The sequence below is a fragment of the Heterocephalus glaber genome, unplaced genomic scaffold (assembly GCF_053883595.1).
Source record: "Heterocephalus glaber isolate CG9 unplaced genomic scaffold, H.glaber_assembly_v1.0 deba00001442, whole genome shotgun sequence".
Classification (NCBI taxonomy): domain Eukaryota; kingdom Metazoa; phylum Chordata; class Mammalia; order Rodentia; family Bathyergidae; genus Heterocephalus; species Heterocephalus glaber.
In genome coordinates, this window is record NW_028258296.1 from 36,148,943 (window position 1) to 36,174,772 (window position 25,830).

The window sequence follows — 25,830 nt, forward strand, 5'->3', positions numbered from 1 at the left end:
CATTGATGTACAGGTAGAACTCTAGAAATATAACTTGCATTGTGAGAAATCACACCATGTAGATACATTAATAATCAAATATTTTATACTATAATGACAAGGATGTTTTTTCTCAACCTTGGCATTGCAGGCATTTTCTGGTGGTCTGTCCTGTGTGTGATGTTTAGCAGCATCTCTGGGCTCTCCTCACTAGATGCCAGCAGCATGCCCTCTGTTGTTACAAAAATGCTTCCAAACATTGCCAGATGTTCTGGAGTATGGATGAGGGTCAACCCAGGTTAAAAACTACCAGTATAAAGTAAGGCTGCTTTCTTTAGAGTATTTTTTTTTTCTTAAGATGACTTAAGAATATTTCAATGAGGAATTTCCTTTTCTTTTTCAGCCCCAGATTAAATACATTTTAGCTATCTTTTCTGTGCTACAGCTACAGTGAGTTCCTTACTTTCCCCCCCCAATATCTGCACTATTTATTCTCACTTCTCAAGCTCCTGTGTTAATTTTGACATAGCCATACTGCACAACCAAGTTTTTGTTTTTAACTCTTGGCTAAGCTGCTTTATTTACCTGATGGCTTTTAAAAATTATTTTCCTGATATCATAGTGAGGTTCCTGTACATTCTACCATAGAAAACAAAATGAACCTGTGAAGTGTTAGGGCAGGTATTTTCATTCTTTCTGCATGTAAGGAAATTAAGTGGAGCCAGGACTCTACATGTTTCTGGTATATCAAATGTTCTTTTCTTTTCATCCATAGTAAGTATATATTTGAAAATATTTGGTTTTTATATTTAGAGGGCCTTCGTAAATGGAGAAAGGCAGAAAGGGAAGTAAGGGGCAAAAGATAGATGAGGGAAAGAGGGGAGAGAAAACAAAGTTGGGAGAACCTCTTGAGATGATGAAAACTGGCGCAGGGTAGACAGTGATTGTTTGAGACAGGATCTTGCTATGTATTCCAAGCTGGCGTCGAGCTGATCCTGCCTCAGCTTCCAAGTGCTGGGATTACAGGCATGTGCTACCAGGCCTGGCTAGACAGCGACTTAATCTTACCGTTCAAGTCACTGTAGCATCCTTTGAGATTCAGGCCCTTTTAATTCCTCATCCATTTACAGCGGTGCCCTCATGGCCTCCCTCCCTTAGGTCTTCCCAAAGGAAACAAATCTGAAAATTTTTGGTTGCTTCCAAATGGTTTACTGCTAGGAACAAGAAAAGGTCAGCAATTTATTGCTTATACTTATATCTGGGAGCATTTCTAGAAGCACTTTAAAAGCTTCAAAAGCACTTTAATAGAAGCTTACACTGCCGTTGAATCTTTCCTTTGACAATTGCTCGCCTGCCTTTCTAGCCTTCTCAACAGTTCCATGAATGAAAAGCCTTTCAAATCTTGCAGCATTCAAATATTTTGCATATGGAATAAACAAAAGAAAAATTTAAATATGTGATGGAAGGAAGACTGATGGGAAGCAAGTGCTCTCTGATGTGATATTAATAGTGTTGCCATGGTAACATGTCTGGAAGCATCTATGTATCAAAACCCCTAAAAACATGAATATTACTTTATTGGACTTGATTTTAAAGAAATAATTATAGATATGTTCAAAAATGTGAATTCAAGGCAAGAATGCTTATCCAAATGTTAGAATAGTGGGAAGTTATCAAATAGTAATGATTACATAAATCATGGCTTATTCATACAATGACATACCAAATAAATCATGGTAATATCCTGCAAATAAATATATGCCTACAAGTCTGCAGGAATTAATTGAGAGGTGGGCTATTAACATCTTCCTTAATATGCTAAATTTCGAGAATGAATATGTACTGCCATAATGGTAAGAATACAGTTAAAGGAAAGAATGCAAATGAGAACTCATCAGGGCTCCTTGCCCGTTGTTATGCAGAAACTCTTTCCTGCACATCTCACCTGGTGGATTCAGGGCATTTCTATGTGTGAGTGATGAGTCTTGGGATTATCACATTTTATGATCAATACCTGATCACCCCAACAGCTTTCAAAGCATTGTTGACCATTAATCCTGATACATCAACTTCAGTAAATTAAGAAATGCCTAGCAGATTGGTAAAGCACACTCCTGGGTGTATCAGGGTGTGCCATGCAGGCATGGTCTTGGATACTGCATATGGTTCCTCTTTCTAGCACCGTTTCCCTGCTCTGCTTCCCAACTGCCATAAACTAAGCAACTTTGCTCTTCCACATTCTTCTGCCATGGAGCCTACCAACCATGGAGCCTCCTGAAACTGTGAGCTATATTAAACTTTTCCTTCAGGAAAGCTAACTAGTACACAAGCTATCTCCTTTATTCCTTAAAGGGAAAAGAAAAAAGCCAAGGTAGATACCATTCTCATTCTGTAGATGAGGAAACTGAAGCTCTAAGTGGTTAATGAAGTGTCTAGCAAGGATTTGAGTCCAAAACATTCTAATGGCAAAGTCTGCACTTTAACTGCTAAGCTACATTGGTTTTCATATGCACTTTTAAGCCTCAGCATCTCTTTTTTGGATCATGTGTGGCAAGAATAAGAAGTGTTTGAGGAAAGAGGATTTTATGTCATGCTGAAGGCAAGTTTAAACGCAATATGGGAAATGAAATCTGGGAATATTCTCCCAATAGGAAATTTTCTCATGGAGAAGGCTGCTAATTTTTTTACTTGATTCTCAGCAATCTATAGAGCATACAGAAATTTGTAAAAACATATGCCACAAAAAACCATGATCTGCTTAATCAATATGGAACACAAGGATGGTTAAAGTTTATTTTATTTATCAGATAATGGAATACCAAGGGGGGGGAATAATACCAAGGTTGGAGAGAGCAGATAATTAACATTATCTATTTTTAGTGAGGTTTCAAGTTTTTTCTTTATATGCCTACACTAAAACACACACTCCAATATAAAAAAAGCAAAATATACTGAAGACACAATGACCTCATAATTAGAACATTAACCACGGTTATTTTCTTACTCTCACAGCGTTGCGATCTTGAGACTGCATAGGCATAATGTAAACAGATGAGAAGGACAATAACTTCAATGAGAAGAAGGAAGAGGAAGATGAAGAAAAAGTGATAGTGGTTTAATTAGGCACTCCTCGCCACAGTGGCGAATAAGGACTAAATGTAGACACTGGGTGGGATAGATACTAATTCATGTAATAGAGAGTGGGCAACCTTAACAAGTAGCTGATGAGGACCCTCTAAGGAATTCCTCTGCTATGATTGCTATTTTTTCCCGTATCTATGTAACTGAAATTTCATTACAATGCATAGTGCCTTAGACCTTTTGAAAAAAAATGAAAAAAGTTCTGAAGGCAAGCATTTGTGTGTAATACACAGAGCTGTTTAGTATATCCAGGAGATAGACGCTTTGATGTGAAGGGTTTTAACTTCTGCTACTTCCTACTGGCTTATTCTTTCAGAAGTTATTTTATACATGTTTCTCAAACACATACTTTATGTAAAATATGAAAATATACATGCTCAAGGTCAGATTTGGTGACAAAATACAGTTATACATTTAATCCTTGCTGCATGTAAGTTGCACATAAAAACCAAAGGCTGCATATTTTTGGTGATCCATGCAGTAAATGCTCACAATACTCAAGCAAACAACTAGATGTTCTTTATATCCTAAAATTTACCCTCCTGTTCACAACAGACTTATCTACAAAAATAAAAGTATCAACAGTTGCATCAAAACCATGCTGGGCAGTAAATTTGGTTGGAAGGGCCACAAGGAAAACATTGGGAGCTATGGATTTTCCTTGTTTTCACATGGGATGGAGACTATTCTCCCCTCACATGGCTTTTCCCTATACTGCAAGCTTTTGTTAAAGAGGCACTTGAAATTAAAATAATCCCTTTTAGTGAAAAAGCTAAGAAATGCCTCTCTGGAGTTTCTGATCTTGGAAACAGCTTGCTCTAGGTCCTTAAGGCAAATGCCAGTAATCAAATAAATTGTTGAACAGTCTCAGGTTGTAAATAATAAAATTGCTAACCAAAGAGTTAACCTTGGATGAAAACATTTTGCAAGAAGGCCTGTATGGATAAAACCAGATTCTTTGTTCTTGAAATTAATGTGACTTTTATATCATAGAAATGCTGCTTATTTCTTCTATTGTAGAGACTTCTGGACTAGATAACCGTTCATGATGTTGGTTAAAAACAAAAATAGATAGCATGGAAGTGCTATTCAAATACCAAGAAGTTTTCAGGTTTTTGTTTTACTTTCACATTTTACTTTTGTGGTTGGCATATGGAAAGCCAAATTGGGAAATCATAATGTTGGAGTATTTTAATGGCATGCTGTCATAGATTTTAACAAGCTTATTTATACAATAAGACCGCTGCAGAAAGTGCTCGGCTCGATGCCACATTCCAGAATAGCCAGTGTTGGTTTCTTTTTCCCAATTGAACATGTAGACAGGTTTTACAAATACCCCTGATGTCTTCCCAATGTGCTTGGCAATGAGAAAATTCATGGCAATGTCATCACAGTTTTGGGTTTCATCTATTAAAGCATGGATGGCTGAAGCTTGTCTCTGAAAGAGTTCCAGATATTTGCTGCTGAAGAATGAGGCTCCAGTCAGCACCATAGAGTACTGGTCACCATTTCCAAACCCTGGTGTTTGCAGTTCAAAACTTCCGTAACTATAGATACCTGATGAAGTAGAGACATGTTTTCTAGGAATAAATCCTACAATTTGATCAGGAAATTGCTGAAGAGGGGAGAAAAAGAGAAATTAAGTGTGGCATTTCTTTAAGCAGACAGTGAAAAAGGACATTTATTACAGAGAGAATGAAACTGATTTGTCAACTTTTCCTTATTACCCATTTCTACATCTTAATCTCCACTAATTCCAGACAACTTCGTAAATCTGTGACTTAAATTTACAGGTCAAATTCTATCACAGCCCAAATTGCTGAAAGGAAAAAAAGCTCTAACCTCACACATATTCTAATTTTAACAACATCTGACCTTAACAAATCCCAGCCACTGAAGAGTCTAGTCCTTCAAAGTTTGCTGCGAGAAGTTGATTGCATGGATGCTATTTATTATAGGAGATAACATATAATGTGATCATTTTGAAAGCTGTTCTAGTCTCTTAGGAATATATAAAATTATAGTTCTCTATATATAATTTTACTGTTTTTCCGTATTGATTTTAATGTTTCTGAAAGTCACTGTTGATTTTAAACATTATAAGTACTTTTATATTTTGATTCTTTTTTGCTTGGGTATTTCCTTTTTAAAATATAAGCTAATATAAATACATAAAATGTAGGTACAAATTCTCAATAATGAATGTCAGTATATTGTATACCTAAAATGTGCCAATAAAATTAATGAAAATATATAAATAAAACGAAAGTTAATTCTGGTAAAAAAAAATCCATACAATGTAAATTATATACAATTGGCTGAAACAATTTGGCTCACAAGCAGAAGCATTTGGCAAAATTTTATTTTTGTTTGCAAACTCTGCATCAGGTGAGAAACACAGCCACGGCCATTTTTCTCACACAAAAATTGGCAATCTTTTTCAAAAATGTAGAACAAATGCATCTAAACATAAATGAGAGGAGTGTCAAGATCTTTAAAGCAAGGATAGTAGCAAAAAATTTAATATTAAGGTGAGAGTGACTAGAGTAAAATAAAAGTCAGCAAACAAAAGAAAATACTGAGGCATGGGAAAGAGGCAAGATCTCACAGGATTGAAGGTTCAGTTCATTCTTGTAAATACTTCAAGTTTCATTCATGTATTGAATAGACTCTAAACTAGCAACACACACATTCAGCCAATCAGGATGACTTAAAACTCATTTCAAAGAACTCACAGTCCAGGGAAGCTACGGTTCAAACACATGAACAAAGACTTACAATGCAGGAGAAAGCTGTAAATGTGGCTGGATAATTTGACAGAAGCATTGAGGACAGAGTGACAACTGTGTTGCTGGAGGAAAGTAAGAGGTCAGGGAAGTACCATTCACACATTCTGGAGAATGAGACATGTCACAGGAAAAGGGGAAGGACGGAAAATGGCAGTAATGGGCACATGCAAAAGTGCAGATGAACACCCACTCAATCTTGCTCTCTGTATCCCTCAAATCATTACATATGCAGGGCATTGCTTAGACTCATCACGAGGAGCCAGGTTATCTTGAGCAATAGATTCAAACTGTTCTTGATAATTGGATGAATAAAGCCTAGTATCATATTTATACCTCTTTAATTGTGGTATACTAGGACTATTCTAATTTGTCATAGTCCTCATATTCTTCCTTCCACCATCTTTACTTTTTGAGCAAACTGATCTTTTTTACCTTTCATAAAAATCTCACAGCTGAAGTATATTATACTAGAACCTTCTGCCCGAGAAGCTTTAATTCACAGGGCTGGAAAAACTGCTCTGACCACTTACCATAAATACCTAATGTTGTTACATCCCAAGTAGTTAATGAAGGAGAGTTGTTACAGTGCAAATTAGATCATTTATTGAGTGGCACTGTGTCTAATCATTTCACAGGGCTTCAGAGTATTTGTCTGTCATTCTTGTTTCAGGTAATTTTGTTCCAATTTATGAAAGAAAGTCAGGTATTATTAATACATATCCATAGGAAAGCTATTGAGCAATAAAGTCCTATTTACCCAAGCTAGGATTCAGGGGGAAAAAAAAACAAACAGAAACCTGCCCACCACAACAGCATATGCAGAATATTACTGCAGGTAAACCACTGTTTTAGAACTAGGATTACATTTTGTTGAGGCAATAGATGCTTTCTTTTACAAAAGTTATACACAATAGTAATATAGAAATACATATTGCATCTGAGACACCTATCTGTAGACTGTGAAAAATTACCCTGCATTCTAGTTTTTGGTGTACCAGATGATTATTTCATTATTCTCTAGAAGGTAATTCCAGTTCTCCTTCCCAATATATTAAAATATTAATTATAGATAGAAATATTTTAACTTTATTGTTAGTTTAACTAAGCTCAGGAAATCTTGATTAGTCTACAACAATTTCATCTACCTTTTAGATAAATAACTAAGTACAATGTTTTGAATAACTCCTAGGTTAAACCATGTTGGCCTGGTTAAGCGCTAGATAACACTCCACTCAGGTGGTTTCATAAAGGGTAGAGCAACATTACCTGCCAAACTGAGAAAGCAAATTCAAGGTCCTGGCCACTAATGAGCATGTCATCATCTACCATTAACACCGCTGAAAGGAAATGAAAAAAAAATTTATATTGAACAGTTTGAAAGGAAAACAAAAGTAGTTAAGGTACAGTTGTGTCTATAGAGATTGCAAATAAAGTTCCTGGTCTAATTAGTAAATAAGAAATGTACTGGAAGCTGAGTGTGGTGGTGTATGCTTGTAATCCCAGTACTTGGGAGTCTGGGACAGGAGAATCACAGTGAGTTTGAGGTCAACCTGGGTTACATAGTGAGTTCAGAGCCAGCCTGAACTACAAAGTGAGACCTTGTCTCAAAAAAAAAAAAAAAAAAAGTTATATATATATATATATATAGGAAAGATTTGTCTAGTGGAAAAAAATCTTTTTGCATTATAATTGTTCTTATAATTGCCTGAGGGGGACATAATCATGTAATTATCATCCATCATCCTAGAAACAAATGAATCTTACAAATAAATAAAGCCAAAGTTCTTTTAAACAAATTACAACCTCAAAAAACTTACAAATGAGAAGAGTGACAAAAAATATATTAAGCTAAACAATACCTTACTATTTTCTATAATGCAATGATAATTATAGCACTTCTTCCTTCCTCTTTTTTGCAATATCAGGGTCTGTTAGTATAAAATATTTTCCATTTCCTCTCCAGTAAACTGCACTGAGATCTTAGAAATTGCTCCTTAAGTTTTTTCAAAGCGTGTTTTTATGATTTACTTCTCTTATTTTCCTCCATACAGTGAAGACAAGTACAAAGTTGAAAACCCACACACCCATTCCAGTTCCGATGAGCCACAGCACTTAAGAGTCTCAGAACCCAGGTTTAACTCACCATTGGTTTCCAGCTCAGGGAAGACCTGGAAACGATTTCTCATTCTGTTTGCTATTTGTTGTTTGAAGATCACAGGGACAGGGTGAGGCCCTAGAGAATTCCATAACTCATCTGGTCCCTTCTCCCCAACATTGTTCCACACCACAATCACTTTGTGCAGATGTGGTACTGCTTGATAATGATTTAAAAGTCTCAATAAGAGATCTGTTCTATTGTATGTCTGCATGATAAGAGTAAAAGAATCCAGAGCAGACTTTCCCTGGGATTTTATTTCCCTACGCAAAGTAAGCATTTTATCTTCTTTGATATTGGGAAGTAAATTGGTCAAAACTCCAGCTACCAGTAGTAACACGAGGATGACCACCAAAGAGAAACGAAGCACTCGAATCCCCATTACTCTCCCAGGAAGTTTGCAGATGTGGCAACACCTGGAACAGAAATGAGTATAAAATAAAGAATATTAGCATTCTTGCCAATCACCATATTTTTAATCACCATGTTTTTTTCAAGGAGAGAAATCAATCTTATTTTAGGTGATTCAAATTTACTTCTTCCTTACTCTTCAAAAGGTGATCTGGTCTAAGAGATAAATAGCCTAATATTCCTTTCCTTTTGGCCCTGCTTGTGCAGTTGTAGACAAAAGATTTTTTATACACCAAATAAGAAGAATTAGGCATTCTAAAGTTTGACTTTATTTTATCACTAATAATCTAGATCTGAGATTATGTCTAAAATGAAATATTTCCCTTATACATTAATTTTAAATTTGTATTGGCAGCAGACTTTTTAACACACATAAAATCATACACAGAACTGTAAGACATGAAGGAGTTAACAATAGTAACTGCAGCAGCAAATAATTTTGGTGGATCTGTGACTCATCAGGCCTTGCACTGTGTTTCACAGATTATATTATGGATTTACTCATTCACAAAATTAAACAGATACTAAGCACTTGTGGCAGGCACTGTCCTAGGTTTTATACATAAAGCATTGAATAAGATAAAGTGTCTGGTGCTAGTATCAGAGGAGATAGGGAAAAACAGATAAACAAATTCAAAAGATTATTTAGGATAGTGGTCATGACAAGAATATGATTATGAGGAAAATAAATTAGAATGATGTGATAAGCAAGGGCTAGCTTATGAAGGGCCTTGACAACCTCAACCAGTATATAGATTTTATTCTAAATGAGCTGGAAAGCCATTCAAGGGTTTGATTAGGAGAATATTTTAATTTAATCTTTATTACGTTTCTCATTTAATAGTTTAGATGCTTACAGAGATTAAGTAACTTTCCTAAGATGACTAATCAATTTAAGTAATGAAGCTAGAATTTATATCAGGAAAATTTGTCCCCAGAGCCCAGGCTGCTCAGCACTGTGGACTGTGGTGTGCTACTTGGATTCAAATCCAGGTGGGAACTGAGGTCAGGCTCTTGAGCTTCTGAAGCTCCCTATTTGCAGTACAGATCACAGCACCCGCCTATTCATTTACTTTCCTCCTAATACCCGAGGATCTTCCACAGATGGCCATAAAACAGCAGTGAACAAATAACTGATAAGTATGGCTTAGATATTCGTAGGTCAAAATATTTTTTCTTTTCTTTTTTTTTTTTTCAAAATATTTTTTCTAATCAAGCTTCTCAATTTTATATGTGAGAAAAGGTTAAATCTTAGTTTGATAGAGACCCAGAACTGATTACCGGCTTCCACACAACTGTATTTCTACGCTTACTGACTCCTACCATAGCGCCATCATCCTTCAATTATTGGTTTTTAATTCTTTTGTTATTTCTGCTTCTGACTCCAGGTTACTTACTACTCCACAAATCTCCATCACCCTTATATACATGTCCTTTTTATTTTGGCAACTGCCTATCCTACCCATTTTAGCAATATATCTATTGAGTTTGATATGACTGCAGCCATCCGAAATGATAACTGCCATGATTTCACCAGGGTAAGCTTAGTAGTTTTCCCCTGCAGCTTCCCAGCATATTAGAAGTAGACAAAACCATCACAGTGGTATGTGGAGCCACACATACCAAGCACGTGCAGGTAAAGGAAGAGCTGCTTCACAATGGCATGGAATGGTCATTGTCCCAGCAGCTCTTAGTTTTCAACAGTTCAGGTTTGAAGAGCAATGTTACCTCAACAGTAAGCTTTCTGGAGAATTTCAAGGCTATTCTCTCCTGGGCTTTTTTTTCTATACTTTGTTCTATGAAAAAAAAAGCAATTTTGTGTTTCCTGGCCTATCATGGCTTCAGTCTAAGATATGAATAAAACAAATTATTTCTGAAGTAACCTCAGCTTTACTATGATTATTTTTCAAGGACAGTAATTTAAGGCTTTAGAGTACAACATTTTCATTTTATGTACCCTCTTATTAAGACAACACATACTGTTAATATAGTCAACCAAAGACAAGCCATATGAATTAATCATCTTGACTCAAAGACTTGAAAATCCTTTCAATAATGAATCAAAAGCATCTCATAACATATTTTCAATTCTACATAAAAATGGCCAGTAATAAACACTCAGAGTAAAGAGCATTTTGACAACTGCATTAAAATATTCTACAGTAAGATCACTGTATTCAGATAAATAGGAATAGAGTATTATAAAACTTATATGGAAGGAAGTATTTCCAGTCTCTAAAATGGACAATAACTTCTATGTGTCAATTTAGTCTAGAAAAGTAATGAAGAATAATTACTACAGCTTACTGTCAATATAGGTCAAAGACATTCATGAGTGACTGCTTCAATTTTATCTATGCTTTGAAGTAGTGTATTCCCTGTACCCATTATAGAAACTTTCTCTTTCAGATAGCTTCTAATCCCCTACTTTACCTCAATCAGAAAGGTTTCCTGAAATATGAATAATTTAGGTCTTTAGAAATATATTTTAAATATTTCATTTGGCATTTATTAAATACGGCAGTCCAATAAAATTATGCAAACTTTTTGGCTTGCACGGAGAGCAGGGACATCAGAGACCATACTGCAAGTGATACATAAAAGAGTGAGGTCTGGGCTGGGGATTTAGCTGCTGCCTGCCTCACAAGCACAAGGACCTGAGTTCTATCCCCAGTACCGGAAAAAAAAAAAAAGAGTGAGGTCTAGAACTCCATGATAGTTCCATCAGAAAAATCTTTAGTAAACCTGGGAGAATAATGACTACAGCTGTATGGATTTCACAGTTTACAGCTTTCTTTTTTAGAGAATCTACCATCTAATTCATAAATTTGAGCTTTCAATGGAAGTCACAGGAACACATCTGGATGACATGTCTTACTTGTAAAGAACCAAGAAGAAATTTAGGCATCTCTCAGTTCTCTTGCTCTCAATTCCTAAATTTCCCTTTTAAACTTTTAAAAATTATGTATATGTATCCTGTCTCATTCCAAAAAGGAGCTGATAGCTTTTAGTCTGTTCTCTTTCTGCCCATCTTTCATCCCCATAAATAAGCAAATGAAACATAACTTTGATAAACACTGTAAATATCAGCAAAACAAAATAAGAATCCTTCCTCTTTTTTTATTATTGTAATACCTTGGTTCATGAACTTAATTTGTTACATGATTCTGGAAAAGATGGCCATGTTCATGTTTGTGTGGAAAAGATGTTCATCACCCAATGCAGAATTCACAAACAAAAGCAACATTTTGCCAATTGCTTCTGTTTGCAAACCGAATTGTTCACAAATAAAAGTGTTCATGAACCACGGTACCCTTGTACTTAAAAAATCAGATTTCTCAATGATATATATGTTTTGTACCTATTTTAACTTACTAGTTCTTCAAAGGTAGTGAGTACATCTTTTTAGTTATTTAATTACACAATATTATTTCAGTATCTTCCATACCAAAGGATTTCAACTAGGAACAGTTGTGTTCTCCAGGGAACAAGCAAAGTCCAGAGATATTTTTGACTACTAGAACTCAAAGGGAAACACTATTGGTATCTAGTAGGTAGATGTCTGAGATGCTGTTAAACATACTAAATGCTTGGGACAGCTACCCAAAGCAAAGAGTTGTCACATCAGCAATGGCAAGGTTGAGAAACTCCGCTCTACACCTTAGTTGTCTAAGACACCCTTGAACCTGACAGGCAGGTAGCCTCTGAAAACCTTACTGCCATTTGTTAATATTCGAACTGTAAGGGACAAAGCCATGTCTCTAAAACTGCCTCAACATTTATGTATCTCACTATATAAACACATAAACTCAGAGAACTGAAAGACACCTCAGAGCTTTCCTAAGCCAACTTCCTTGTTTCACAGATGAACTCGGGTCCAAGGATAAGGAACTGCCTAATGGCCGTGTAGCTACATTAGGCTAATCAGCAGCAGAGCCAGGACAAAATTCTTGTCCTGATGGCTCAGTCCATGACTCTTTCCACATGTTGCAGTAAATTCTGCAAGGATATGTAAAAAAATAAATACCTAAGACAGTCACTATGGTACCTGCAAGATAATATAAAAATTAATACTTAGTATTTTGGAATTTTTTTTTTACAGCTTTACTAAGATTTTGCCTATCACAAAATTCACTCATACAGTTTAGTGGTTTTTAATATACTCAGGAGTTTTGGAAAAATCATCACAATTTTAAAACATTTTTAACCCCCCCAAAAGAAATTCAGATCCATTAGCAGTCACTTCCTTTTCTATTCTCCCTGACCACCAACCTGTACTCTAGCCCCAGAAAGTCATGAATTTACTTTTCTCTCAATGGCTTTGCCTATTCAGCCCATTTCCTAAGAATAGAATCATAGAATATAAGGCCATTGTATCTGGGTTTTACATTAGCAAAAGTTTTTCAAGGTTCATATACATTATAGCAGAGATGGGTACCTCATTTCTTTCTTTTTTTTGCTATTTCATTGTATGGATCTATCACATTTTATCTTTTCATCAGTTGCTGGATATTTGAGTTGTTTCCACATTTTGACTGTTATGAATACTACTGCTATGAAGATCCATGCACAAATGTTTATGTGAATATACATTATCTCTCTGTGAAAATGTCTAGGTGTGGAATTGCTGGGTCCTTATTCAGGAGTAAATACCTGAGAACTGAAATATTTTTTGGAAGAGCATTATTTGAAATTATAAGAAATTTTCTTAAATGTGGTGTTATGGCTTGTATCTAGATATCCCCTCAAAGTCTCATGCAGTCATAGGTGGGGCTTTTTGGAGGTGGCTGGGTCTAGAGTATGTGCTGCTGGGATCAAGGATATAATAATGGGATTGATTCAAGGTGCAATGCTAGGATGATAGCTGCCCTATTCTGGATGTGACTGCTACCTGCCCTAAGGGTGGGTAGCCTGGATAGGATATGAGGACATATCCTATGGTTACTTGTTGCATGCAGCTTGTTGCTTGTTGCTTCTTTGCAGCTTCACTGCCTTCTGCCTGCCAAGAACTATTTGTCCTCTGTGATCCTTCTCTGCCATGCCACCCTGTCTTGGAGCCAGCCAACTATGAACTGAACCCTCTACAAACTGTGAGCTAAATAAACGTTTCCTCTTTTAACTTTGGGTGTTGAGTATTTTGTTTCAGCAATGGGAAAAGTACCTAAGACATGTGGACATAAGACAGAGTAAGAAAATAAATACTACATGGTCTATGAATCAACAGTTATACATTCTCTTTTGTGTAGTCTTTAAATGACCAGGTAATTTGAATTTTCAAATGCCTGCTATTTGGTGTTTTACTATATTACCTATCAAAGTTCCCTAGAAGCTATACTGTTGAAGAATTCTTTCTCAGTTTCTTCAGACTGCAAGAGAAATAATTATCCAGAGAGAAGCTGTAAACAAATATGCCAGAACACTGCATGAATAAAAAGTAGTTGAGTCATCTGGCTCATAAGGTAGTAAAGTAATGAACAGCTTGGCATCATACAATGAGAAGCCATCTTCATTTTGATGCCACAGATGGTAGAAGAATGTTAACTATGCTGCCATCTCACTGAGGTTTGCCAGATACTGTGCAGATTGTTTCTTCTCTGTCTCATCCTCTAAGGTACGGACTTGCCCAGAATGATGATTATGTACAATACAGATGCTCAGAAAAGGGCCTTCAGCTACCAAGAGATAGAATCATTCCAAGATGGAATGCAATGGTCGATTCAGAACCTGCACTTTCCTTATATGAACACGCAAGATGACAGCTGGAAGAAACAGCTGTACAACTGATGAGCAGTTTCTCACCAGCCTTACTGCATGCAGATGACATGTTCAAATGAAGGCAAAGGGGCACAAGTGCCAAATTCAAAGAGGACTTTTCCCTTGCTGGTACCTACACACAGCCAGGTGATCTGTCTCCATGTGTTGGCATGTGCATTTACCTGCAAGCAATTCTCTCTCCATCTGAAATTCCTCATGAACCTTACAAGTATCACCCACCGTGTAAAAGATTCCCGGACCTCTCTCCATCGTCCATGCTCCTATGAACTCTGAACACTGTGCTACCATACTAGACTTTGTTTCCGGGTATTGCAACTGTGCTTCTAGCTCTTTTTCGGTCTGCATGTATCTTGAGAGTAGTTTCTGCCAGTCTTTATAATCCAGAACAGGGTCTGGCTAATTTTTTAAGATTATTGGTAGCTCAACAGAGTAAGGAATCTATATTTAAATTACCCTAACCTTTACAATGCATACTTAACATTTTATTCCTACATGTTTGCAGTACATAATGTTTACATTCCTGTAAAGTGTTGGTACATGTACATAAAACATCTTAATTCCTTATTTCATCCCTCTCTCCCCTTCCTAACACCTTCCTTTATCTCTTGATCTCTTGCCCATTTGCAAAAGATCTCTCTCCCTACTTCCTATATATTTTGCTCTTTATTTATATTTTGGGTTTCTCATACAAGAGAAATTAGGCAATATTTAAGCTTGCTTGATTTACTTCATTTAACATTATGGTTTCAAGGCAAATCCACTTCCCTACAAATGACTCATTTGTCTTTATGGCCTAGGAGTCCTCTACTGTGTGAATACCACATTTTTAAAATCAGTTCATCTGTTGTTGGGCTTATCAGCTGCCTTCAGAATTTAGCTACTATGAATTGTACTGCTATAAACCTGGGTATGAATGTATCACTATATGTCTTTTGGGTATGCATCTAGCTGGGTCAAATGGAATTTCTAGGTTTAGTTTGTTTTTTAATATTTGGTCTTTTTTGGTACCAGGAACTGAACCTAGGTCCTCGAGCTTACTAGGCAGGTGCTCAGTGCCGAGCAGGTACATTCCCAGCCCTCTAGTTTTATTTTTTAAAGGAATCTCCATGTTGATTTCCACAGCAGTTGTACTAGTTTACAGTACCACCAACAATGTAGAAGGGTTCCTTTTTCCCTATAGTCTCTCCAGCATTTATTATTACTTGCTTTCTTGATGATGGCTGTCTTTCTGGGGTAAGACAGAATCTCAATGTTGTTTTAATTTGTATTTCTCGAATTCCAGAAATGCTGAACATTTCTTCATGTATTTATTGGCCATTTGTACTTCTTCTCTGGTGTGTTTATTCATTTCACTTACCCATGTTTTGACTGGGTCTTTTATTTTTTTTGGAGGGGGGTCTAATTTTTTGGAGGTCTGTGTACAGTCTAGATTATTAGTCCTCTGAGGAACACCTGGCAAATTTTTCCCCTTTCTATAGAATGTCTTTCACTGTTGGTTACTTCTTTTGCTGTGCAGAAGCTTTTTAATTTGATATGATCCCCATTTGTTGATTCCTGATACTATTTCCTGTGCAACTGGGGTTATGTTCATAAAGTCCTTGCCAACGCCTATAACAAGTTTTACCTATTTTAAGTAAGTGTTTCTGTCTTGACATTTAGTTCTTTGATCTATTTTGATTTTAGCTTAGTACATGGTGAAAGATATGGGTCTAAATTCAATCTTCTGCATGTGGATAGCCAGTTTTCCTAGCACCATTTATTAAAGAGGCTATCTTTCTTCCAGTGTATACTTAACTTTAACAGAAAAAGCACAAATTAAATGCAAATTAAGGCCTAATTATGATGAGACAATACCCAAAAATCCTTTCTTTACATAAAAGACCTGTGTAGTGACTAGAAGAGCCAGCCCTGAAATGAGACCTCAAGCCTGTATCACAGGAGTCACTTTTCTACTTTCAGAGCTGTGGCCAACCTACTGGATAGGTAAAAGATGCCTCACATCTCTGGCCTTTCATATCTTTCCAAATATATTCTTCACTGAAATATCTTTGAACATTGCTCTTTCAATGGAAGCTCTTTGGCGAATGAACCAATCCGAAACTGTATTACATAATTAGGCAGACAGCATATAAATTTTAAATAAGACAAAAATGTTATACTTGGTTGACCAATGAAAATTTGGTTTGGGTCCTAAATGTGACAAAACTATGGACTAGTGGTAGTAAACATATGTCATGCATGCCACAGCTAGCTGTTTGTTATCACTGAAAGCTCTAAAAGGTTCACCATCACTGCTATAGACTTTAGGATAATGGGCAGGAAAAAAAAACTGAAGTCAGTTCCCTGTTGCTAATATAGTAAGCTTTTTCCATTAATTTTTTTCTTTCTCCAAGTACAGGGGGTTGAACCCAAGGCCTTCACACTGAGCCACATCCCCAACCCTTTTTTGATCTTCTATTTTGAGACAAGGCCAATCCATTTTTACTCTCTGAGAGAGGGTCTCATTAAGTTGCCCATGTAAGATTTAAAGGTTACCATACTGCCTCAGCCTCCAAGTGTTGGTATTAGGTATGTCCCACTAGTTTCCATTAAATTTTAAGCAGCATAATCTAGAATTTACTTAATTGAAAAATACCGAATGCTAGAAATAGTACATAAAAGGTCATTTTTCTTCAGAAATATTTTCTAGGTGCTACACAGTATTCTGGGAAGAGTTTTAAGGATTTTATCCATGTCCAGGAAATTTGTTCTTTTTGCTGTCATTTTAGCAATGCCACATAGCTCTTCTCATTTTCTACCAATCTCTATCCTCACCTTCCTAAATGATTTTCTTTTACTGTTTTTTTTCCTAGAGCCCATCTGCTGTTACAAGATTCTTCTAAATACATCAAAATCATTTAAATTATTTTGTGTTAATAATATAGAAAAAAGGGCATGACTGAGAATAAATTTATAACAATATTAAAGGGTCTGTCTTAAAATCTTATTGTTTGTGATCTATTAATTATACAGTATGTGAATGGATCATCATAATCTGGATCAATTATGAAGTGTTAGGGCTAATGTGATCCATCTTTCTATTCACTGAACAAGTGGTTATATGCATATACAGTAATTGGTTATCTTATATATAATTAAACTGTCACTTAGAAGGCCTAGTCTTGCCTTTACAATGTTTCTGAAATTTCAGATCTTGAACAATATTGCTAAAACATATTGAGAAATAGCTATATTTACTAGTGTCACATTTGAATAGATAAATGCTGCTGCACCAGGACATTTCTCAATGCAGGCTGTAGAAAAGCATTTCTTACTGATTACATTACATATCAAGTCCTCCTGCCAGCAGTCAGGTTGAGTGAGACATGTTTTCATGGATAAATCAGGTTAGAAGGAACAAGGGCAGCATTTAAAAATGGGATATCAGTCACTGTGTATCTGTGTCTCTGCATCTCTTCCTGATCACATCCCCCTACCTACAGCAAAAGCTGCTCATCAATCTTGGCATTTTCTACTATTCTTCTTTGTTTTCCTATACAAAGCATCATATTCTTTCTCAACACTACTATCCATTAATTGGAGTTTGTTTTATTGGTTTATGGGGAAATAATATATAAATATTACGTGTAAAATGTATTTTTAAAGCACCACCTGTCCCTTTCAATCCAGCCATTTGTCACTGAGACAATGAGGTTCTCTCTACTTTCTAAGTGCACAAGTATGAATTATGAGATGAAAGCTCTTTCTAGCCTTGCACCTGTTCTTCTGAAATTGCCAACTAATTGTAGCTACTGATGATGGTGATGTTTGGAGACACCAATCTAAAGGACATATACTAAGGCAGGAGTAAGAGTGGCCTGATTCCTAAGAGGAACACTTGATGACTTGTAAGAATCCAAGGAGTCAATGCATCCTAAGAAGAAAGATAGAAATGGAAAAGCATTTTTAGCTTAGCACTATACAGGGCAATGCAAAATTAGTTCCAGAAGTGGGTCAAAAAGAAACCAAGCACAGCTACAAATATATTATTTTTATCATTCCAAGATACTGGAACTTTCCATTGAACTGCTATGTTAGTCACAGGAAAATGGGGGGAGGGCTGCTAGGCAATAGATCCTTAGAATGTTTACAGCACCTTCTCCCGTTCTCCCAATACTGGTTTTCAATACCTTCCATACCATTTCTCTAAGAGAAATAGATATCATATATATGAATTATGATTTATAAATAATTTCAGATAACAAACCTAAGATAGAAGCAATTTCAATTCATGTGAGCTTTGTGACTTTTTTAGAGGAAGATCAAATGTCCATGGTGGTCCAGTCAACAAATATTTATAGGTGTCCACCACATGCCCACCACTGTAAGGCATAATGAGCAGGCAGACACACTGCCTGTCCTCATTGAGCTTAGCAATAGTTACAAAAATTGTAAAAGCTCTCCTTCCCTTACATGACACAATATATACCTCAAATCAGTAATGTTTCAAATTTTTAGAAAGAAGGAAAATAAAATACACCCATTCCATTTTGTAGGTGAGAAAGCTAAGGCTGAATACTAAATGAACTCCCTGAGCCACAGGAATAGTGGGTCAGAACCAAACTCCTGACTTACACTTGAGTTACTCTGTATTACCTTTGTCTTTTGTATGGGTTCTATTTTTAGCTTTATTTTAGTCTATAAGAATATTTTAAATTCATACGTATTGGAGTTAGGGGTATAGCTTAGTAGTACAGTTCATACTTATCATGAGTGAAGCCAAAACACAAAAATATAAACAAAATAGTATAGGTATTGATTTCATTCTATAATCAGATTAGTATCTCTACTGGAAGAGGTGTTACAGTGCTATATAACCCCTGGCTCAAGTAAGGATTTTTATTTTTAAGGAACAGAAACACTTTTTTTTGTTTGTTTGTTTTTTTGAGACAGGGTTTTGCTATGTAGTTCAGGCTAGCCTTGAACTCATTATGTAGCCCAGGCTGGCCTGGAACTCATGAAGATCCTCCTGCCTCAGCCTCCCACGTGCTGGGATTACAGGCATGTGTCACCATGCCCAGCCAAAAATATTTCTATAGAAATACTTTTTATCAGATCTAAAATAGATATTTCACCCATATACTTAGCAGCATTATTTGCAACAGCTAAAAGGCAGAAACAATACAAATGTCCATTAATGAATGGATAATCCATTCAGAAAATGTGGTATATATTTACAATGGAATATTATTCAACTTTAAAAAGGAAGAGAACTCTGATACCTGCTGTAATATGCATGAACCTTGAGAACACTATGGTAGATGAAAGAAGCTCAGTTACAAAAGTGGACAAGTAATATATGACTCCACTTCTATGAGACACTAAAGAGAGTAAAATTCATAGAAACAGAAAGTAGACTTGTGGTTGCCAGGGGCTGAGAGTAGAAGCAAATAAATGGTTGTTTAGTAGGTATGAGATTTCAGTTTTACAAGATGAACAAGTTCTGGAGATTAGTCAACAATGTAAAAATGCTTGTCACTACTGAACTGTGCATTTAAAATGGTTAAGATGATAAATTTTATATGTATTTTCCACATCTCTTAAAGCCAAAAAAATTCTCTACTTACCTCATTATGCGATTATTATTTTATTATTATTTAAAACTTTCCTTAGGACTCAGTGATTGACAGGAACAGGTTCTCGTGGCACTACGAAGGGAAATCAAAAAGTTCTCTGTGATATTTTGTTAATCAACAGGAAATTTTAAAAAAAATAAATTTTATGCCATTGTTCACAGGCTTTGAATTACTCTTAAATCAGAATTTGCCATTCTGTGTTCTGAGAATTACATTTAGGCAGTAAGAATAAAATGACTTCCTTGTTGGTAAAAACATTGCTACATTTTTTGTTTTTGTCTTTCTCTTGAAGGTCAAGAAGCAACATAAACAGATACCGTCCCGGCTATCTAATGCTACACATTTGAAACTAGAGTATATATGCTGTGGAGTAAAACCTCTGAACACATTCATATTTTGCATTTGTATTCAATTTTTAGATTTACCTGTATTTGCACTCTAATTCACTATTACAAATCTGTTTTTCACTAAAAGTCACAGGACATTCAGTTTGAAGCATCTGAAAAACTACTGGGTGTAAAGTAGGGTTGCAGATAAGTGCCACGGTAGATTACAGAGGATGACAGATTGCATCCTTCCCATTCTTGCTGACTGCTGTTGGAGAGGAGCTGGAACCATGAGTGGAGATGAGCTTTGGCCCCTTAAATCTCTCTGCTTTCATTACTTCAGTCACAGGTCTGGGAAGCCGGTTTTTTAATATTTTTCTCACAGAATATGCATATTTAACTTAGTGTGGTTGCTCCGGAATCACAGAAAGAAATGTATGGAGACACAGAAGTTGGGTAAAAAAAAAAGCCTTTAATCGCTAGTGAGGGGGACCGCCAGAAACTCGTCTGATCAATGTCCACCCCTTCCTTTGTTTTAACATTTTCTTTTATATCTTCTTTTAGTCATTACCTCATTTCTGGTGGTCTTAGTCAGTAAAATTTCTATTTCTCTTTTACAACTAGTTCCTGTTAATGGTTATAGTCACAGACATGCAACAAACAGATGGTGCCTAAAACACATACATTATAAACTACCCAAACATTTCTATTTTGCTTTTCTCCAGGTTAAATATCTACAGTTAGGTTACAGGTCAAAGGTTCAGTTAGCCATCACCTTAAACAATAAGTCACAGGAAAGGTAAATCTTAAAGGAACGGATTACTTACTCTACTTCAGCTACCTTAATAACTAACCTATAGTTTAAATTTTCTCTATCATGATTAACTGATGATATAAGTACTTAAAAGTTCACAATAGAAATAACATTTATAATTTTAAAATAGTCATCATTATATCTACTTTATAATCTTATATATCCGTGTCTATTTAATGCTATAACATGTGAAGGAACTAAGAATTATGACAGGAAACTTTGCAGATGCTGCATCTGATTAGAGACATGCAAGATGCTACCACCTAAACAGAACCGAAGAATCATTTTTAAGTTTCCCAGGCCATATTCCTCATAACGAAAACTATTGCAAGGGCAAAGGATCAGTTCAGTATGCATATGAAGACTCATTGTAAGATAATGTCCCCCTTCACTGCTCCAAGAGCATCTCTTGTGTACAACCTAAATCTGTTATTACCTCTCTCTCTTTACATCAGCTTCTTTTCATAAAACCCTTCCAGGGAACGAACTTTGACTTATTTGGTTTTGTACTCCCAGTGCCAGCACAGAGCCTAGCACACAGCAGATACTAAATGATTACTGAATGAATGAATCAAACCTTCGCCTGAAAACACATAGGTTAATATATTCATATGAGACAAACATTCAAGATAACAAAAGAAATGGGGCACAGAGGAACATTTTCCATTCACAGAGCTTTTCCTGATTTAAACAATGTCCGTCTACACTTCATATTGCAAACTAGAATGCCCTTAATATTGAATATGGCTATTACGCTGTTCAAGCCTGAAAGATGCAATGTGGCACTGTCACTTTTTGAAAGGAGAAGGTCCTTATGACAGTGTATCTTTGGGGGTGGGAAAATTTGAGTCTCTGCAAACTGATATAATGGAAATTAAACTTCAGTTTCTCTAAAGGGTAACATGAGTTTCTCTGTAAACCAGCTGGGTAATCTCAGATTTGCGGCAGTACAAGAAAAAAGACAATTTATTTTCAAAGGCAGAATGCAAAAACACAGGCTCAAATTGCAGCTGACATTGATGAGGTTTCTCCCCTCTCCCAGTTACACCATATTGAAATAAAGCAGTTTTGAAGAAAGGCCCAACTGCAATAGAACTATTTATTATTAATCTCCCTTGTTTGAACCCAATTAAGGTTTCTCCAGCAGTGCAGTAGAGTGAAATTCAAAGTCTGCTGCAAATACAAAAGCTTCCTCAAAAAAGTAAATGCTACCATTTGAAAGTATTTCTATGTTTAAATTAAAATAATGAAATAATGCTAAGAAAAGGTAAAGACAAAATAGTCTTCCCAGAACTTAATTTGCGGATTCTAGCCGTTTTGACACAGCAGTTAAAAAATGAGGAGTTTTTAAGTTGCAGAATTACTATATTTTCAAAAATCAAACCACCAAATTACCACTCCATGCAAAGTTCCAAGACTGAGAGTAAAACGTACAAATATCCTCACTGGCAAAAAACCAAATGAACGCTGGAGCATTCTGCGGTCTCCTCACCTCGAGTGCAGAGATTGCAGTGGGACGGGCTGATTTATTTGCTTGCAGCTTGGTCAGCACAAAACGGAAGGGACGTCTCGCTTGCTCATTTTCGTTTTTTCTAAACTAGAAGCGTGCATCCACCCCGCCTCAACCGCCAGATTGATAATCCGGGAAACAGTGCCACCTGCAAAGTGAGCGCCTGGAGCAGGGGGACAGTCCCCGAAGGGCCACTCCGCCCTCTCGGCAACGCTCCACTTCCTGTTGGGCTCACAGGCGTTCCCATGAAGCTCGGTTTTGTAGTTCCCAGCCCAGCTCATAAAGCCAGTCCTTCCTCCCAGTAACTTTTAATCATTCACGTGACGGACCACCTGACCTTTCCCAAACACTGTCCCGGAAAGGGGCCGAGGAGGGACCTCCACACCTCCCTGAAGTGGGCAGCCAAGCTCTGAGCTCGGGGATGACCTGAAAGCAAAAGGGAAGCGCAGTCCCGAGTTTCTAGCGGCTAAGACTATCGGGGAGGCAATGCAGTAACCAAACCTCCAGTCTGTCTCTGGGCTCTCTTTAGAAAAGGGCTCTCTTAAATATCTTTAAGTCTTTCGAAAGACACTGAACGGCGGCCTCCTGCATGGCAGGCCAGGAGGGCCAGGCGCTGTTTTCGGGCGTGGGTTACTATAGCGTTCACCCAGCAAAAGCATCACTGGCACGTCCGGCACCGGGGGCGGGACACGTAGCCACCTGCATTCTAAGCACCGCGACCTACAGCGCCCGGACTCAGGGCCCCGGGCGTTACTGACTGAGAGACCCGCGCTGACCCCAGCGCATCCGGGAACCATGGCAGGCGGTAGGCGGACCGGGCGGGGTGAGCAGGCTCTCAACCGGCGACCCAGTCTAGTCTGCAGGGCGCCAAGTCAGGAATTTTTTCCTGGGTCCAGGTAGCGGGACCTCACCCCCACCCCCACCCCCACCCTGCTCAGCTCCTCCATTCCCCCGGTAGCCGCCCACCTCTTCCCCTGCCCACTGTAGCCCCTACGAAACCCCATGGAGGCCCCGCCCCTGCAGCGGAGGCCCCGCCTCAGACACGCCCCCTCCCTTTCCAGTCCCAGCACGCGTTGCGCGGCCCCGGCCGGAAGTCGGCAAGTTCCCGGGTGTGTGTCTGGGTCTGTGTCCGCCAGTGGCGCGCGGCCGCCGTCAACCTCTGGGGGTTTTCGTCTGAGTCCTCAACTGCTGTCACGACAGTCACCCCACGGAGCCACTTCTAGAAAGGAGTAGGCCCGGCCCTTCACCGGGGGGAGAAGATGTTGCCTCTGTCCATCAAGGATGATGAGTACAAACCACCCAAGTTCAATCTGTTCGGCAAGATCTCGGGCTGGTTTAGGTGCGGGGTGCTGTTTGTTGGGAAGGGGGTGTCGGGCAGGAAAGAAAGCCCAGACTAAGGATGGCGAGCGCCCCTGACGCACCCTCAGCTTTCTGCTATGGGGAAAGGAGCGTGTGGACTGGGAGGGTCTTGAAAGGGACACTCAGCTTCGAGGTCCCTGCACCCCTTTTACTCTACACCTCTTCCACATTTGTGTCATCTCCAGGTCTATCCTGTCGGACAAGACGTCTCGGAACCTGTTTTTCTTCCTGTGCCTGAATCTCTCTTTTGCTTTTGTGGAACTACTCTATGGCATCTGGAGCAACTGGTAACCGAAGGGGAAAGTGGTTGGGGCGGAAGCAGGAGTAGGGGAGACCAAGCCTTGTTTGGTTAGTGCCACGTAGCTCCTTACCGGGACGTTCAGGTCTTACCTTTGCCGCCACCTCTGCTACTGAGTTGCTTTTTCCTACCCGCACCAAATTGGCAAGACCACATTTCTCAAGATCCAAAGCCTATCATGTTACTGCCCACTTGTCCCTCATCTCTGAACCCTGCAAACCTTAGTTTTACCCATTTGGAATTGGGAAAAACCTGTTCCCAGGCTGTCTGTGGGGGAGTGGCATTTGGATTTCACCTTTAAGATTCTGAAAGGGAATATCTGAGGCGTTCAGCTTAATTTATTAAGTCTTTGAATGACCTTTGAAAAGATTTATAAAGGGATATCCTGGAAAGTGTATGTCATTCTCTTTTTAATGCTGAAATTTTATCATGCCTTCTGGTCTTGACTGCAGTAGAAAATCCTATATGGATTTCTAAAAGCATCTCTTGGCTTGGGTTTTGGTATCACCTTTGTTTTTTTTGTTGTTGCTGTTTGTCTTTTGGAAAGCACTTTGGGAGAAGAAAATTTACTCTATGGAAATGAAATTAGCATTATTCAGGTATTTGCTATTGAATATCTTGGTCTCATAAAATTGTTCTGTTGACAGTAAAATCATCACTTCTAAGTGCACTCCAGTTTTAGATCTTAAATCCACTTAAGAGTCTGATGAAAGTCAACACGCAGAATTTTATGTAAAGCTTCCAGGTGTTGTGAGGTTCTCTGAAATAGATATTGGACCCTAGACTAGGAAGCTGTGTCACTTATGCTTTATTTTCTATTAATTAAGTAGTCTGTTCTTTAGAGTCCATTTACAGAAAGAATTATTCTTTGATCTTTATCTCTGTTAATTTAATAATGACATTAGCTACTGTCACCAGGTTTTGTGTTATCTGTACTGTTAATTTGAAAAAGTGGGCTTATAAATTCAGCTGTCACTTAGTTTTATCAAATACTCAATAATCAACATATTATAACGGTTATTGGTTTATCACTGCTTGAGTGTAAAAGGCATATTTACACAATTAAATCTTGATATATTTAATAACTGTGTTGAATCCTCTGGTGTGTGTGTGTGTGTGTGTTTTAAGGATACTGCATCAGATTATTTTTTTAACCCTATAAAGTTGACATTCTTAATGTATTATACACGTTGAAAGCACCATAGTCTTAACTTGTATTTGAATAGGTGTACTTTAATCATGAGTATACAATATTTTGTGTTTTCCTCTTTCTAAATTATGCCATAATTTTGGCATATGTGCTGATTGTGGTTTACATTTGCACATTTTGCTACAGTTACTTTACATTGCAGTGCCTTACATTTCACTATGACCCTATATCAGCACAAATCACTTTATGAAATATCGTTTTCAAGGGATTCATATTTGAAGTGCTTAAAACACATCTTTCATGGAATGTTAAATATGTAGTGACTTTTGATATGTAAAGATCAATGAAGGAAAAGATTAAGGCCATTATTTTCACAGCCATTTGTCAAAGTACATTAGAACATAAGAAAAGCATTGCTGGTAGGTGACTTGATGTGCCCTTAGTTAATTTGCTCTTCTCTTGGATCTTGTTCTGCTCCCCTTAGGTGACTTCTGTACCCTTCTAGTTT

The 25,830-nt window shown here is 37.4% G+C and overlaps 2 protein-coding genes and 1 long non-coding RNA gene across 6 annotated transcripts in view; 2 read left to right on the forward strand and 1 right to left on the reverse strand.

Moving 5' to 3' along the window:
• The window catches only part of LOC147827692 (uncharacterized), a 51,346-nt gene extending 34,007 nt beyond the window's left edge, over nucleotides 1-17,339 (forward strand). The window contains exons 2-3 of the long non-coding RNA XR_015452013.1: nucleotides 13,459-13,565; nucleotides 14,087-17,339. This is a non-coding gene — a long non-coding RNA (uncharacterized LOC147827692). The remainder of the gene's footprint in view (nucleotides 1-13,458; nucleotides 13,566-14,086) is intronic.
• Nucleotides 2,759-22,774, reverse strand: Extl2 (exostosin like glycosyltransferase 2). Of its 2 annotated transcripts, none has more exons than XM_013067203.3 (5): nucleotides 22,498-22,774; nucleotides 19,857-19,937; nucleotides 8,053-8,480; nucleotides 7,176-7,246; nucleotides 2,759-4,735 (listed from the first exon to the last, which is right to left on the reverse strand). In XM_013067203.3, exons 2-5 carry the CDS (start codon nucleotides 19,859-19,861, stop codon nucleotides 4,247-4,249), a joined length of 993 nt encoding a protein of 330 aa, XP_012922657.1. In that variant the 5' UTR covers nucleotides 19,862-19,937; nucleotides 22,498-22,774; the 3' UTR covers nucleotides 2,759-4,246. The 2 variants fall into 2 exon arrangements, with proteins under 2 accessions (XP_012922657.1, XP_087069325.1); XM_087213199.1 differs by having other exon boundaries at nucleotides 22,440-22,774.
• Nucleotides 22,775-23,148: 374 nt separating this feature from the next.
• Slc30a7 (solute carrier family 30 member 7) overlaps nucleotides 23,149-25,830 on the forward strand; it is a 100,068-nt gene continuing 97,386 nt past the window's right edge. Inside the window, exons 1-2 of one of the 3 annotated variants that reach the window (XM_021247855.2) lie at nucleotides 23,149-23,320; nucleotides 24,060-24,161. Coding sequence is in view for 2 of the 3 variants with exons in the window: in XM_021247854.2 (XP_021103513.1) it covers nucleotides 23,775-23,854; nucleotides 24,060-24,161 (182 nt within the window). In the remaining variant the exon portion in view is untranslated. Of the gene's footprint in view, nucleotides 23,321-23,576; nucleotides 23,855-24,059; nucleotides 24,162-25,830 lie in introns of those variants that run through there. The other 2 variants (XM_021247854.2, XM_087213197.1) reach the window with 2 other exon arrangements.